This window comes from Nicotiana sylvestris, chromosome 5 (genome assembly GCF_000393655.2).
Source record: "Nicotiana sylvestris chromosome 5, ASM39365v2, whole genome shotgun sequence".
Lineage (NCBI taxonomy): Eukaryota > Viridiplantae > Streptophyta > Magnoliopsida > Solanales > Solanaceae > Nicotiana > Nicotiana sylvestris.
In genome coordinates this window covers 169,052,251-169,064,617 of record NC_091061.1, presented here as the reverse complement: position 1 = coordinate 169,064,617, position 12,367 = coordinate 169,052,251, and the positions used below count along the sequence as shown (strand labels likewise).

The 12,367-nt window shown below is 33.4% G+C and overlaps 2 protein-coding genes across 2 annotated transcripts in view; one reads left to right on the top strand and one right to left on the bottom strand.

The window, feature by feature from the left end:
- Nucleotides 1-5,931, top strand: part of LOC104241381 (protein FLOWERING LOCUS T 1) — a 118,953-nt gene extending 113,022 nt beyond the window's left edge. Inside the window, 5 exon segments of the mRNA XM_070174126.1 lie at nucleotides 3,988-4,028; nucleotides 4,576-4,593; nucleotides 5,252-5,256; nucleotides 5,729-5,794; nucleotides 5,797-5,931. Coding sequence (XP_070030227.1) covers nucleotides 3,988-4,028; nucleotides 4,576-4,593; nucleotides 5,252-5,256; nucleotides 5,729-5,794; nucleotides 5,797-5,931 — 265 coding nt within the window.
- A 965-nt stretch (nucleotides 5,932-6,896) lies between these two features.
- On the bottom strand, nucleotides 6,897-10,967 carry LOC104241380 (acyltransferase GLAUCE). The gene is made up of 2 exons (XM_009796319.2): nucleotides 10,363-10,967; nucleotides 6,897-8,074 (listed from the first exon to the last, which is right to left on the bottom strand). Exons 1-2 carry the CDS (start codon nucleotides 10,816-10,818, stop codon nucleotides 7,163-7,165), a joined length of 1,368 nt encoding a protein of 455 aa, XP_009794621.1. The 5' UTR covers nucleotides 10,819-10,967; the 3' UTR covers nucleotides 6,897-7,162.
- Nucleotides 10,968-12,367: the final 1,400 nt, after the last annotated feature.

Sequence of the window (12,367 nt, the reverse complement as noted above, 5' to 3'; positions counted from 1 at the left end):
GTGTCGAGCATGACCGTGAGTCTTAAATTGTAATTTATTGTGTTCTTAAATGATACTACGGATGCTTTAATTGATGATTATCGGTATTAAGCAAGGATTAAGATTGTTTTTGAGGAAATTACTTATGATTGAGTACTGGTGTTAGCTGAGATGATTAGATGTTGGATTAAGGTTGGTTGTAGCTGTTTCTCCCTTGCTGGGACGTATTTTCTTTACTGTCGATTCCCTTGCCGGGATAGTGTAGTTCTTTGTTGATCCCTTGCCGGGACTCTTGGTATGTGTCACGACCCGGATTTTTCACCCTCGGGAGTCGTGATGGCGCCTACTAATGTGAGCTAGGCAAGTCAATCCTTAACTGCTTACTTCATTAACAATTACTTCTTTTAATAATTATCAGTGATAACATGAAGCAACGGAATTAAATAATTATGCGGAAGACTTAAATTAAAGAAGACGAAACAATAATGCGAGAATCAACATATGCCTCTACCCAAGAACTGGTGTCACATTACTCACAAACTTCTAAGAATACTAAATACAACCGTTTGAAAGAAAATATAAACTGTTATCTCGAATACATGAGATAACAGACTGAAATAAAAGATAGAGGAGACACCGGGCTTGCGGATGCCTGCAAGGCTACCTCGGTGTCTTACTGGACTGAAGGCTGGCTCACGCGCTGTTGCTGCTGTCCAAGACCTGGATCTGTGCAAAAGAGCACAGAGTGTAGCATCAGCACAATTGACCCCATGTGCTGGTAAGTGTCTAGCCTAACCCCGGCGAGGTAGTGACGAGGCTAGGACTAAACTCCAGATAAACCTGTTCAGTTATACAATATATGGCTGAAAAGTAAACAAGTAATAAGCAGTTAAAGCTGGGGAAGGGAAACATGCTTCGGGGATAGCAGTTAAAGGAAAATAACAGGGAATATTAAGGAAGCTAGCAATATAACTTCGATCACAAATGAAGAAAATAAAGGCAACTTTCACTTTCAGTTTCATCTTGTTGCAGGCGTGCAACCCGATCCCATTTCTCATATCTCGTGGTAGGCGTACCACCCGCTCCCATTTCATTATTTCTTGTGGTAGGCGTACCACCCGCTCCCATTTCATAATATCTTGTGGTAGGCGTACCACCCGCTCCCATTTCATCACACAATTACAAGAAATCCCAGCAAGGGAACATAAGCGATATAATAACCTCCTGGCGAGGGAACAAAAGCAATATAATAGTTTCCCGGCAAGGGAACAAAGATATCAAAACAATCATCCGGCAAGGAAGAATCAGCTATAACCAATCTTAACTTGGCTTGTACTCAGCCCAAATAATGACAATGCTCAAACATAAATAAGATCTGCGAGGATAGAATAATTCTTTGCGCAATATTGAAGATCATTAATTAAAGCATCTGTAATGTCATTTAAGGACATAACCACTTTCAATTTAAGACTCACGGTCATGCTCAACACCAACGTATAGATACTCGTTACCATGCCTATACGTCGTACTCAACAAGAAGCAAGTAGCAAATATGACTCCACTCCAAATCCCTCAAGCTAAGGTTAACCAAACACTTACCTCGATGCCTTGAACACCACTCAAGTCTCAATTATAGCTTTACCTCTTGATTCCACCACCAATTCGCTCGAATCTAGTCATAAGTTACTTAATTACATCAATAAATGCTAAATGAGTCAACCCCAATGCATGAAAATAAGTTTTACAATGTTTTACCCAAAAAGGTCAAAAATGCCCTCGGGACCACGTGGTCGAAACTCGAGGTTCGGACCAAAACCCGGTTACCCATTCCCCCACAAATCCAAATATATGGTTTGTTTTGAAATCGGACCTCAAATTGAGGTCCAAATCCCCAATTTTAGAAAACCTAGGTTCTACCCAAAACACCCAATTTCCCCATGAAAATCTTTGATTTGAAGTTAAAATCATGTTAAAAGATGTTAAGAAGTGAACAAAATGAGTTAGAAATCACTTACCAATCGTTTTGGAGAAGAAAAGTTGTTTAGAAATTCGCCTCTTACGTTTTGGGGTTTTGAAAAGTGTAAAAATAACTGAAATTCACGTGAATTTATACCCCTCTGAAACTCCCTGTGCGGACCGCACAAAAAGGACCGCGGCCGCACAGGCCTCCCTGAAGACCTGCAGATCATAGCCCCGTGCGGACCGCACAAAGACGACCGCGACCGCACAGCATCTACCGCGGACCGCTCAAAGGCGACCGCAGCCGCACATGATTTCTCGCAGACTGCGCAAGAGGGTTTAGAGACCAGCAATATTTCCTAAACCTACAACATCTGATCTTTTTAAGCCTAAGGCATCCCGGAACCTACTCGAAACTCACCCGAGCCCTCGAAACTCTACCCCAAGTGTACACACAACCTCAAAAACATTTTACGAACATATTTGTGTAATCAAATCACCAAAATAACATCATGAACATCGAATTAAACCTCAAGATCAATAAAATTTTCAAAAACTCCATCAAGTTCAAATTTAGGAATTCAAGTCCGAAACACGTCAAACGACGTCCGATTTTAACCAAACTTTACAGAAACCTCTTAAATCATATGTAAGACCTGTAACGGGCGCCGGAACCAAAATACGAGCCCGATAACAACACGTTCTAATCAATCTTCATTTCAATTTTCCTTAACAATTTCAGAAAACAATTTTACTCAAAAATTCATTTCTCGAGCTTGGGACCTTGGAATCCGATTCAGGGCATATGCCCAAGTCTCATATTTTCCTACGGACCCTCTGAGACCGTCAAATCGCGGGTCCGGGTGTATTTACCCAAAATATTGACCGAAGTCAAATTTTATTCATTTTAATATCAAAACTTAGCATTTTTCACAGAATTTCATATTTAAGATTTTCAGCTACGCGCTCGGACTGTGCACACAAATCGAAGCGACTCTAAATGAGGTTTTCAAGGCCTCGGAAGCACATAATGGGTAAGAAAACAGGTGATGGCCCTTTGGGTTGTCACAGTATGTTAAATGTACAATGTTATATTGGATTGGGTTGCACGCCGCAACAATGTCATATTGGATCGGGTTACACGCCGCAACAATGTCATATTGGATTGGGTTGCACGCCGCAACAATGTTATATTGGATCGGGTTGCACACCACAACAATGTTATATTGGATCGGGTTGCACGACGCAACAATGTTATATTCGATCGGGTTGCACACCGCAACAATGATGTAGTTGGATCGGGTTGCACGCCGCAACAATGTTATTATTGTTTTGTTGGAGATCTTGGATTGTTCTCTCATATTTCTCTTAAGTTTCTACTAGATTTGATATTTTCCCCTCAGCATGCAACCCCTCCCGTTTTTAATTGTTTATTCTTGTTTTATTTTCCGTTGTATATTATATAGTTGCACAGGTTTATCTGCAGTCTGGTCCTAGTCTCGTCACTACTTCGCCAGGGTTAGGCCAGGCACTTACCAGCACATGGGGTCGGTTGTGCTGATGCTACACTCTGTACTATGTGCAGATTCCGGAGTAGCTTTTGGACAATAGCACTTGGGGATCCTGCCTTCAGTCCAGTTAGAGATCCTGAGGTAGTCTTGCAGGCGTCCGCAGGCCTGACGTTCTCTACTACTTTATTATGTACTCTATTTTATTTTGATTTTGAGACAGATTGTATTTCTTTCAGGCATTTGTTGTAGTAATCTTAGTCCGTCCGTGATATTGTGACACCGAATTCCAGGTAGAGACGTGTGTTGTCATTGTCGTACTGGTTTTGGTTATTATATTAGATTAAGTCTTCCGCTTGATTTCATTTATCGTTAATATCTAAATGTTGATTACTTGTTAATACATATTGTTAAAAAGGATTAAAAATGAAAGAGTTAGTAATTTCTATGTTTCGCGGCTTGCCTAGCTTCTAGGAGTAGGCGCCATTACGACCTTCGAGGATGGAAAATTCGGATCGTGACAGCACTCATTCTTTTCTAGGTTGGTCACTAATATCCCAGCAGCTACGGGAGTAAACTTTGGTAAGTCTTTGTCCTTCATTCTAATCACGATTTTTATTACTCTTATATTTTTTTATTACTCTTATATTTAATCATTTTTTTTTAAACGAAGGAAGTAATATTTTTTCCTCTAGGGTTATAAGTAGACAAAGACAACGTAAAATTGAGAGTTAAAAGTAGCCATAAGTTATGTTCTGCGGATTCTCCAAAAAAGTTATCACATTTGTATTGGATCATTAAAAAATACATTACTTTTGAAGGATCCGACACGTAGTGACGAAGCCAGAAATTTCGTTAAGGGTGTTCAAGAATTAATATATATATATATATATGTATGTATAAAACGTAATTTTTGATTTATAGATAGAGTATAATTTTTTATATACACAGTATAATTTTTCGACGATGGGTGTTCATCTAACCACCCTTCATTGTATGTGGCACCGCCACTGCCGACACGCATCAGACTATATTTTTGAAAAGTCCGAGCAACATATAGGCCATAAGATTAGACATGATTTTTAATTTATGTTTTGTTTATTTGATTGTTTATTGGGTTAATTTCTAGGAAATGAAGTGGTATCCTGTGAGAGTAGGGGTGTCAATGGTTCAGTTCGGCCAGTTATTTTATAAAATTTGTACCATACCAATTTTTCGGTTATTCTATTACGATGAACCTGGTCAATAAAAGTCTGTGGGTCCTCCTTGGGGTCTGATCCGGTAAACACTAGAGGGTCTAAATTAATAAAATCACGAATTTAGACTTTTTAAATTAGACTTTTTAAAACCGTCTCAATCATGTCGGTTTCACTTCGGTATTGGTACGGTTCGGTTAATTTTCGGTATTTTTTAAAATGTCATGTAAAATTCACCAGTAAAAATAGAATGCAATAACATACGTTCTTTTATAGGACTTAGCAAAATTCTCTAGACATTTTTACTGTTTAAAGGATAATGAATTAAAACATGAAACATGGCTAGAGTATAGATACATAACTATTTGACAACAACGTAAAAGAAACTCAGTAACTTTTGCATAGACCCTGTATTTGTACTAAAAAATTCATTAAAAGTAAGAATATTTAGCTTGGAACTCAGTTAGTTGGTCCAGTTCTCATGTAGATTAACATGAGATTGTTATAAGAATCCATAAGCTTAAATTTCTGGATCCGTCTCTGCAAGTAAAAGCAAAGTAAATATAAATCACACGAGTGGAAAGATATTAACCAAGCTGGGACTCAAAGATAAAGTCTATATTAAATATTCAAAAAATAAATCTAAACTATATGAAAGGAAACATATTCAATACATTGTAGTTTGCTACTCATAATCGCTAGAGTACTTTGCGTCTTGCTAATAAAGACACTTGAAATAGCTTAGTTTAAGTATAAGCAACATAATAGGTTTTAGGAATTAGTATTTTGAGTTTAGTTACTTATTGCTTGTAACAATTTTCATAATTCCAAGTCCCAATGAAAAATTTAATGCTTTGTTAGTTTAAACTTACTATATAAATATATTTTTCACATGTGAAATTTATTCGGTACGGTTCGGTATTTTTCGGTTTATTTTTATAAAATAAAAAACCTACTCTAATTATCGATACGGTTATAGAATTATATAAAAACATACGGTTTCTTCAAAAGAAACCTAAAAATCGGTTAGGTACGGTTCGGTAGGTTTAGTCGGTTTTCAAATATTCATTAACACCCCGGTATAAGAGCCCAAGGCCTACAATAGGAATACATCGGTTTGTTTTCGTGATATTTCTGCAATTACGTCGAGAGATAATGTCTATGCTCCTCAAAGTCGTCAGAATTTCAACACAAGAGATTTTGCAGAGCTTTATGATCTTGGTTTACCTGTTGCTGCAGTTTACTTTAATGGCCAAAGGGAAAATGACACTGGTGGCCGTCGACTATAATATGCATCCGTTTAATATGTATAAATAATTTATCTAAAACCGAGCAAATTATCTTTTCTAGAATCAGGAACTCATAAATTCAAAATCCTAGCTCTGTCTTCTAGCAATATGTGACATTATATCCAAGAAATAAAATAAGTTAATATGCTCTTGTTGGAAAAATACGTGCACTTTGGTGCTTTTTATGGATTATCAGTTCAAGTATTGCTCCCGTTAGAGCAGTAACGTAGCCAGGAATTTCGTCAAGGATATTTAAACTTTAAATAGGTCAATAATTTTTTTGTCTTGTGTAACAAAATTTTAGATCGACTGCGCAACATTTAGCTAAAAAATAAAAAACTTTTAATAGAACTATAATTTTATAAATTATATCAAAATAACAAAAAGACATCATTAAAAAATTTACTAATAAAAACCAAAGAAAAGAGAGGATCGAGAGGATTTGTAGTTTGTAAAGAGCTTGAAGAATTTTTTGTAGAGCTTGACTTTTAAATTATAAAATTATTTAAGAAATAACTTTTAGTTAAAAAATTACTTTTTAAGATTAGTTGTTTATTTCTATACAAATTTTAAATTTTAAGAGTTATTTTATTAGGAAAATTTTTAGATTGAAAAGAATCAAATAGACCATACATGGTGGTCTATGTTTAATTTTGGCAAATTAAATAGGCAAAAATTTGAACTCGTGAACAACACGTCACTTTGAATACCTTAAATTGTTGGACTATTTCACTCAACGTAACTATATTAAGGATGTTCAAAATATAATATATAATTATATAAAATAGTATTTATCTGTATACACATTATAATTTTTTTGACGAAGAAAGGACGCTTAACCACTCTTGGCGCGGGGTAGCTACGCAATTGTGTTGGACTTCTTATATACAGATATGAATCAAATAACAAATATTTCTCTATAGGAAAAGTCCAAAAGTACCCATGTAACACATCATCCACAAGTATGCACTCGAAGATCTTTATATATTATATTAACAACCATATATCAGATTCCATCATCTATTACAATAAGCCCTTTCCATCAAAAAAAAAAAAAAGTTGTACAAATCATCCTTTATAGTAATAATTTTAAAATCAACATACATATAATTTTCAACACTCAGCATGTTTACAACATATATATAAGAGTCATTCATTTTTTTTAAAGTATAAATTTCTGGTTTTGGCGAACGAATAATCATTGAGTTCTCTTCTTCCGGACAACACAATCTTAAGCCAACAAGAACTTATGGAAGTAAGATTCAAATTTCTCCATTTGTTTGGCAGGAAGAGCAACCAAAATATTAACCCCATCATTGTTGCTGCTTATACCATCATCAATATTAGGGAAGAATAAAATAATATCTTTTCTGTGGCTAACCACAGGACAACTATACTTAGGTTTTCCCCAAGGGTATTCCACTTCAGAAAACCCTAATCTCCACCAAGAAGAAATTAAAAATTCTCCATTTGGAAATCCCTTATAAAATTCTCCCCAATCTATTGCACTTCTAGCATATTCATCAGTCATTCTCATAGCCCCTTTTGATACCATAGCCACAATTTTACTAAATGGCCATTCTTCGAGTTCGTGACACGTGGCGGAAGCATAGGAAGTCAAAACAGCATTTCCAGTGTAAGATTTTGGTAATGGCGGATTTAGCCTTGGCCTTATATCAACAGCAAATAAAACAGTGGAAATTCTCTCTGAATTGTTCTCAACATCAAAAGATAATGCCTTGCATTTCCATACATGAGCAGTTACAGCATTAAAACTTGTAACTTTTGCATGAGGGGCATTTTCGTCTTTTGCCTTGTCCTTTAATGAAGTAATGTCACTTGAACTAAGCTTAAATATTTTGAACACAAGTTCTTCTTGTAGGGTTTCAAATACTGTTGGATTTAGTTCTACACCTATAGGGACTTCCAATTTGAGTAGTTCAGGATGTGGGAAATCGACACGTGGCGGCGATCGAGCGGCTAAAAGAGAACGGTCATTGCATGGGACAATAGCTAAGGGCTTGTCATCACCAAATGCTTGAGAAGCTAAGTTTTGTAAGAAAATCTTGTAGCTTGTTCCATCAAAGGTTATGTGATTTGTTGATGTGCCCATTGCAAAACCACCACACTTAAATGATGTCACCTAGAAGAGGTAAAAAAAATTAGTTAAATTAACCTAAATAATCATCCACCCAATTGCTTAAATTTGAAATATTCGACGGATGTATAGTATCTATATAGTCATGTGTATAACCCCAAGGGGGGGGGGGGAGCTAGAGCATGATCTATGAGTTTGGCCCAGTAGCTTTTATCCAGATCATGTATTTGTCTTAAGAAAATCGAATATATACAATTTAGTAATTTAGAACCCAGTAACTTAAACAGATTATATTCCTGAATTCAAAAACTTCAAATCCTGATACCGCCTTTGTGTATAAGTATGTATAATCAGTGTATAATTTATGTATATCAGCTAGAAAAAATAAACAGTGAATCTGATAAATTATTTGTGTAAAGATCCTGAAAATAAATGGTTATGTTGTCACATAACCAAAATCTTGTTGCTTTGGAGAGGAAATATGGTTCTCAATCCCATTTATGATCATTTAATATGGCTTGACAATGATATGTAATTTAGCATGCACATGGAATTTAATGCCAATGTGTCTCAATAAGTAAAATTATGGACCTTAATCTTCTAAGATCAATATTAATCTTGTGTTTATTGTCTTTTGAAAAGCTAGGAGAGCTGTGTAATAGGTGAAGGCTCAACCTTAAAAGTATATATGAATGGGGAACCAAGTGAAAATTTTGTGTTCTTATTATTTCTAAGTAATGACTATTAAAAAAAAAAAAAAAAAGAGAGTAACAATTTCACATTGTTAGGTGTTGAAAATGATTGCTCATATATGTAGATTCAGTATCTAGTTTCAGTTAACTTAGAATAAGTATACTTAAAAATTTTAATTTTTTCATATGTACAGTCAAACTTTTTTATAACAGCATCCCTATTTAACAGTCATTCACTATAAAAGTCAAGTTTTTTTTGGAACCAATTTTTATGTTATGTTATGTTATATATTTTTTATAACAGCATTTTACTATAGTAGTCAAAAAATATCGAAATCAACGAAGTTGTTATAAAGATGTTAGACTGTATATATAATTCAATTTGAAAGTAATGAGTTAGAATTAAACTATAAAATCCGTCTTAAATTCACCTTGTTGTTGTTAATTAATATCAAAGATATTGAGACAAGATGTGAAAGAACATCATTTACTTACCTTGATATAGGAGGCAGCCCAAAACATTGGCATTATTTGTAGCATTGAGTAGTTGGCAAATGGTAAAAACTCGAAGAGAATTAATTAATGACTGCTCTGCGCTTCTATTCTAGCTTGGTCCAATATTACAATAATTAAAGCTACTCATTTAATGTTATTTTTAATGGAAATACAATACATTTCTGTAAAAGGCCAATTGTTAAGTCTTACCTTCTTCTCTTTTCTTTTGGGAGAGAAAAGAACTATTGCCTCCGTTCACTTTTACTTGTTCAATATTTTAAAAATAGATTTTTATTTTATTTGTCATTTTTAGCATATCAAGAGAAGATAATTTTTTTTCTTTTATATCCACAATATTAATTATCCATTTCAAATCATTTTCTCAAATTTAATAAAATATGTATCAATTAATATGGGTATCATGGTAAATTATGCACTTCATTTATTATTTCTTAAGGCGTGTGCAAAGTTCATAATGGACAAATAAAAGTGAACGGAGGGAGTAGTTCAATCAGAGCTCTTTCACAATGCGGCGAACATTATATTATTTTAAGAAAAAAATTATTAGAAAAAAAATTCAACTGAGAGAACTATTAAGATGAGAATTTGACAATTATAAGATTAGTCTTTAAAACAAAAAGAGGAAATCACAAGAAATAGAGACACAAACAAATATTTTGGGACAAAAATAATAGTGGCAAACTTGTGGGTGGATAAGTGACTTTCTATAAGTGAACTACTGATAGATCTCTTAAGATTTCCTATAATTACTAAAGCCACATATACGTAATCTTTCACAATTATATTGACAGTATAAAATAATCTTTTATGCTGTCTCTATGTAATATCACTTGTTGATCCATTTCAAAAAGAATAAAATTGTTCCGAGTACGAAAACCAAACATATTAGTTTTCGGTCTAAATCTAGACATCATTTTATAATGTTTTAAAAATAAATTAAATTTACATAATTAGAAGCTTGATTAAACTACAACAAAATCACAACTTTCTAGTTTATATAATTAAAAGTAATAAATTATATATGAGAAAGTTGTGATCAAGAAAAAAATTATTTGACTCCGAAAATAATAACATATCATATAAATTGGAACAAAGAGAGCAATACCAAAAGGAAATGTTTCATACCTGGATAATGCAAAGTGGTTTATCATCTTTTTCCAAATGATCAATGCTTTGAGTTACAAGCTGTTTAAATCCAGGATTAGGATAAACCAAATCACCAATTTCTTTTAATGTTAATTCACTTGAAGCTACAACAAATACAGCCCCTTCTGCATTACAATCTATTTCCAACCTTCCAATTTGGTGATTCATTTTAAGCCTCCCAGCCAAAAAATCATATGGAACTAAAACTTTCGATAACGCGTTTCGGAGTTTTTCTGTTACAATTTCTGGTGGAAATTCAGAATTTGCAGGAAAAAAATGCAATGTTTGGACATCAAAATTGAGGACTTGATCAATATTTGATAAAAACATAGGTTTTTTCTGAGTTTTTTCTGAAGGAAAAACTAAGCTTGTGTCTTGAATTGTGACCTTAAGTTCTTGGATAGTTGATTCAAGGGGTTGATAAAGAGTTCCCATATTGAAAATAGTGATATAATTTTTTTGTGTTGATTTTGTGTGTGTGTGTGTGTTTTGGTAGCTAGGAGTGTGTATATTTATACTAAAATTATGTAAGGTGGAAGGGGAAAGAAAGTGATTTTGGTGATATTTTTAAGTCACATGGTTGTACATGTTTTAGGTAAGAATAAGATTTTATAGAGATAAAGTTAGATGTGTGACATTTGTAAGAAGTGTACTAGTTTAAATCTAATAATAGTTACATTTATGTGATTTCAGTATCAATACAGCTGGTCTTTAAATTCTTCTCAAGGATGTCATACTACTGATAATTCCTTGGTTTTAAATATTGAAGAAGAATGAACTCAAATATCCGTCCATCCAATTATGTAATTTAGAAATAGTCGGTGAAGATATAATATATACATAATTTATGTATTATATATGCATGATTGTATATAATCAATATATAGCCTATGAATATAACTAGAAAAAATAAACAACAAATATAATCGGCTATTTGTGTAAAGATCCCATAATTGTAAGGTTTCTTGTCGGACTCGAGCAACTAGTAAAATGTCGGAGAAGTTAAGCAATTGACCATTCGGCCAAAAATATTAATAGCTCTTAATCGATACACATAAATTATTCATTAATTATATACAAGTACACATATATTATATCTATCGACCATTTCCTAATTAGGCAATTTCTATAAGACGTCCCATATCTCATAAACTATTCACTTGCACATACTCTTCACTTAATTTTGTTGTTTGGAATCTTTACACAAATAGCCGGGATGAATTACAGTTTATTTTTTCTAGCAAGTATATATTTAGTATATGATTATATTCATCCATACATGACTTATACATATATTATATATTCTCCGGTTATTTTTAGTTTAAGTAATTGAGTGAGCGGTTATTTAGGTTAAGTTTTCTCTTTTTTTCTTTAAGGAAAAAAAAATTGAAATATCATTGTTGCTTTAAAATTATTGTACCAACTGTAGTAAGAATTTAGATGTATGAAAACAAACCATTTCTTAACGTATAGAGTCTTAACCTACTTTTAGCAACTATACTAATTAAGAATAATACTGAGTTTGCTTTAAAATATAAAAGATCTTCAACTTTCTGTAAATACTTTTGTAAATAAAAGGAGAAATGTGCTAACTTTGTAAGAATTCAGCCTAATTTTGTAACCTTTTTTCAGCAATTTGATTCCTACAAAACAAACATCATGAGAACTCCATGACGTACCCTCTCTACTTTACAATTAATAACTCGGTGCAATAGCATTTAAGAATCGGTTGAGTTATATTGATGAAAATGATTGTGTATTTAACAGCTAGAAAAGTTAGTTGGAATAATGTCACTATTAAGAGTAATTATGATACATAACCCATGATTGACAGATATAAAAACTTATATTAAGCTAGTGTTTGGACATAAATTTGATTAAAACTTGAAAAAAGAGCTTTGGAAGTTGTGTTGAAAAATAAATTTTGAAAGCTGAAGTTGTGTTTGGACATTCATTTTATTTGAAGAAAAGTTGAAGTTTTGTG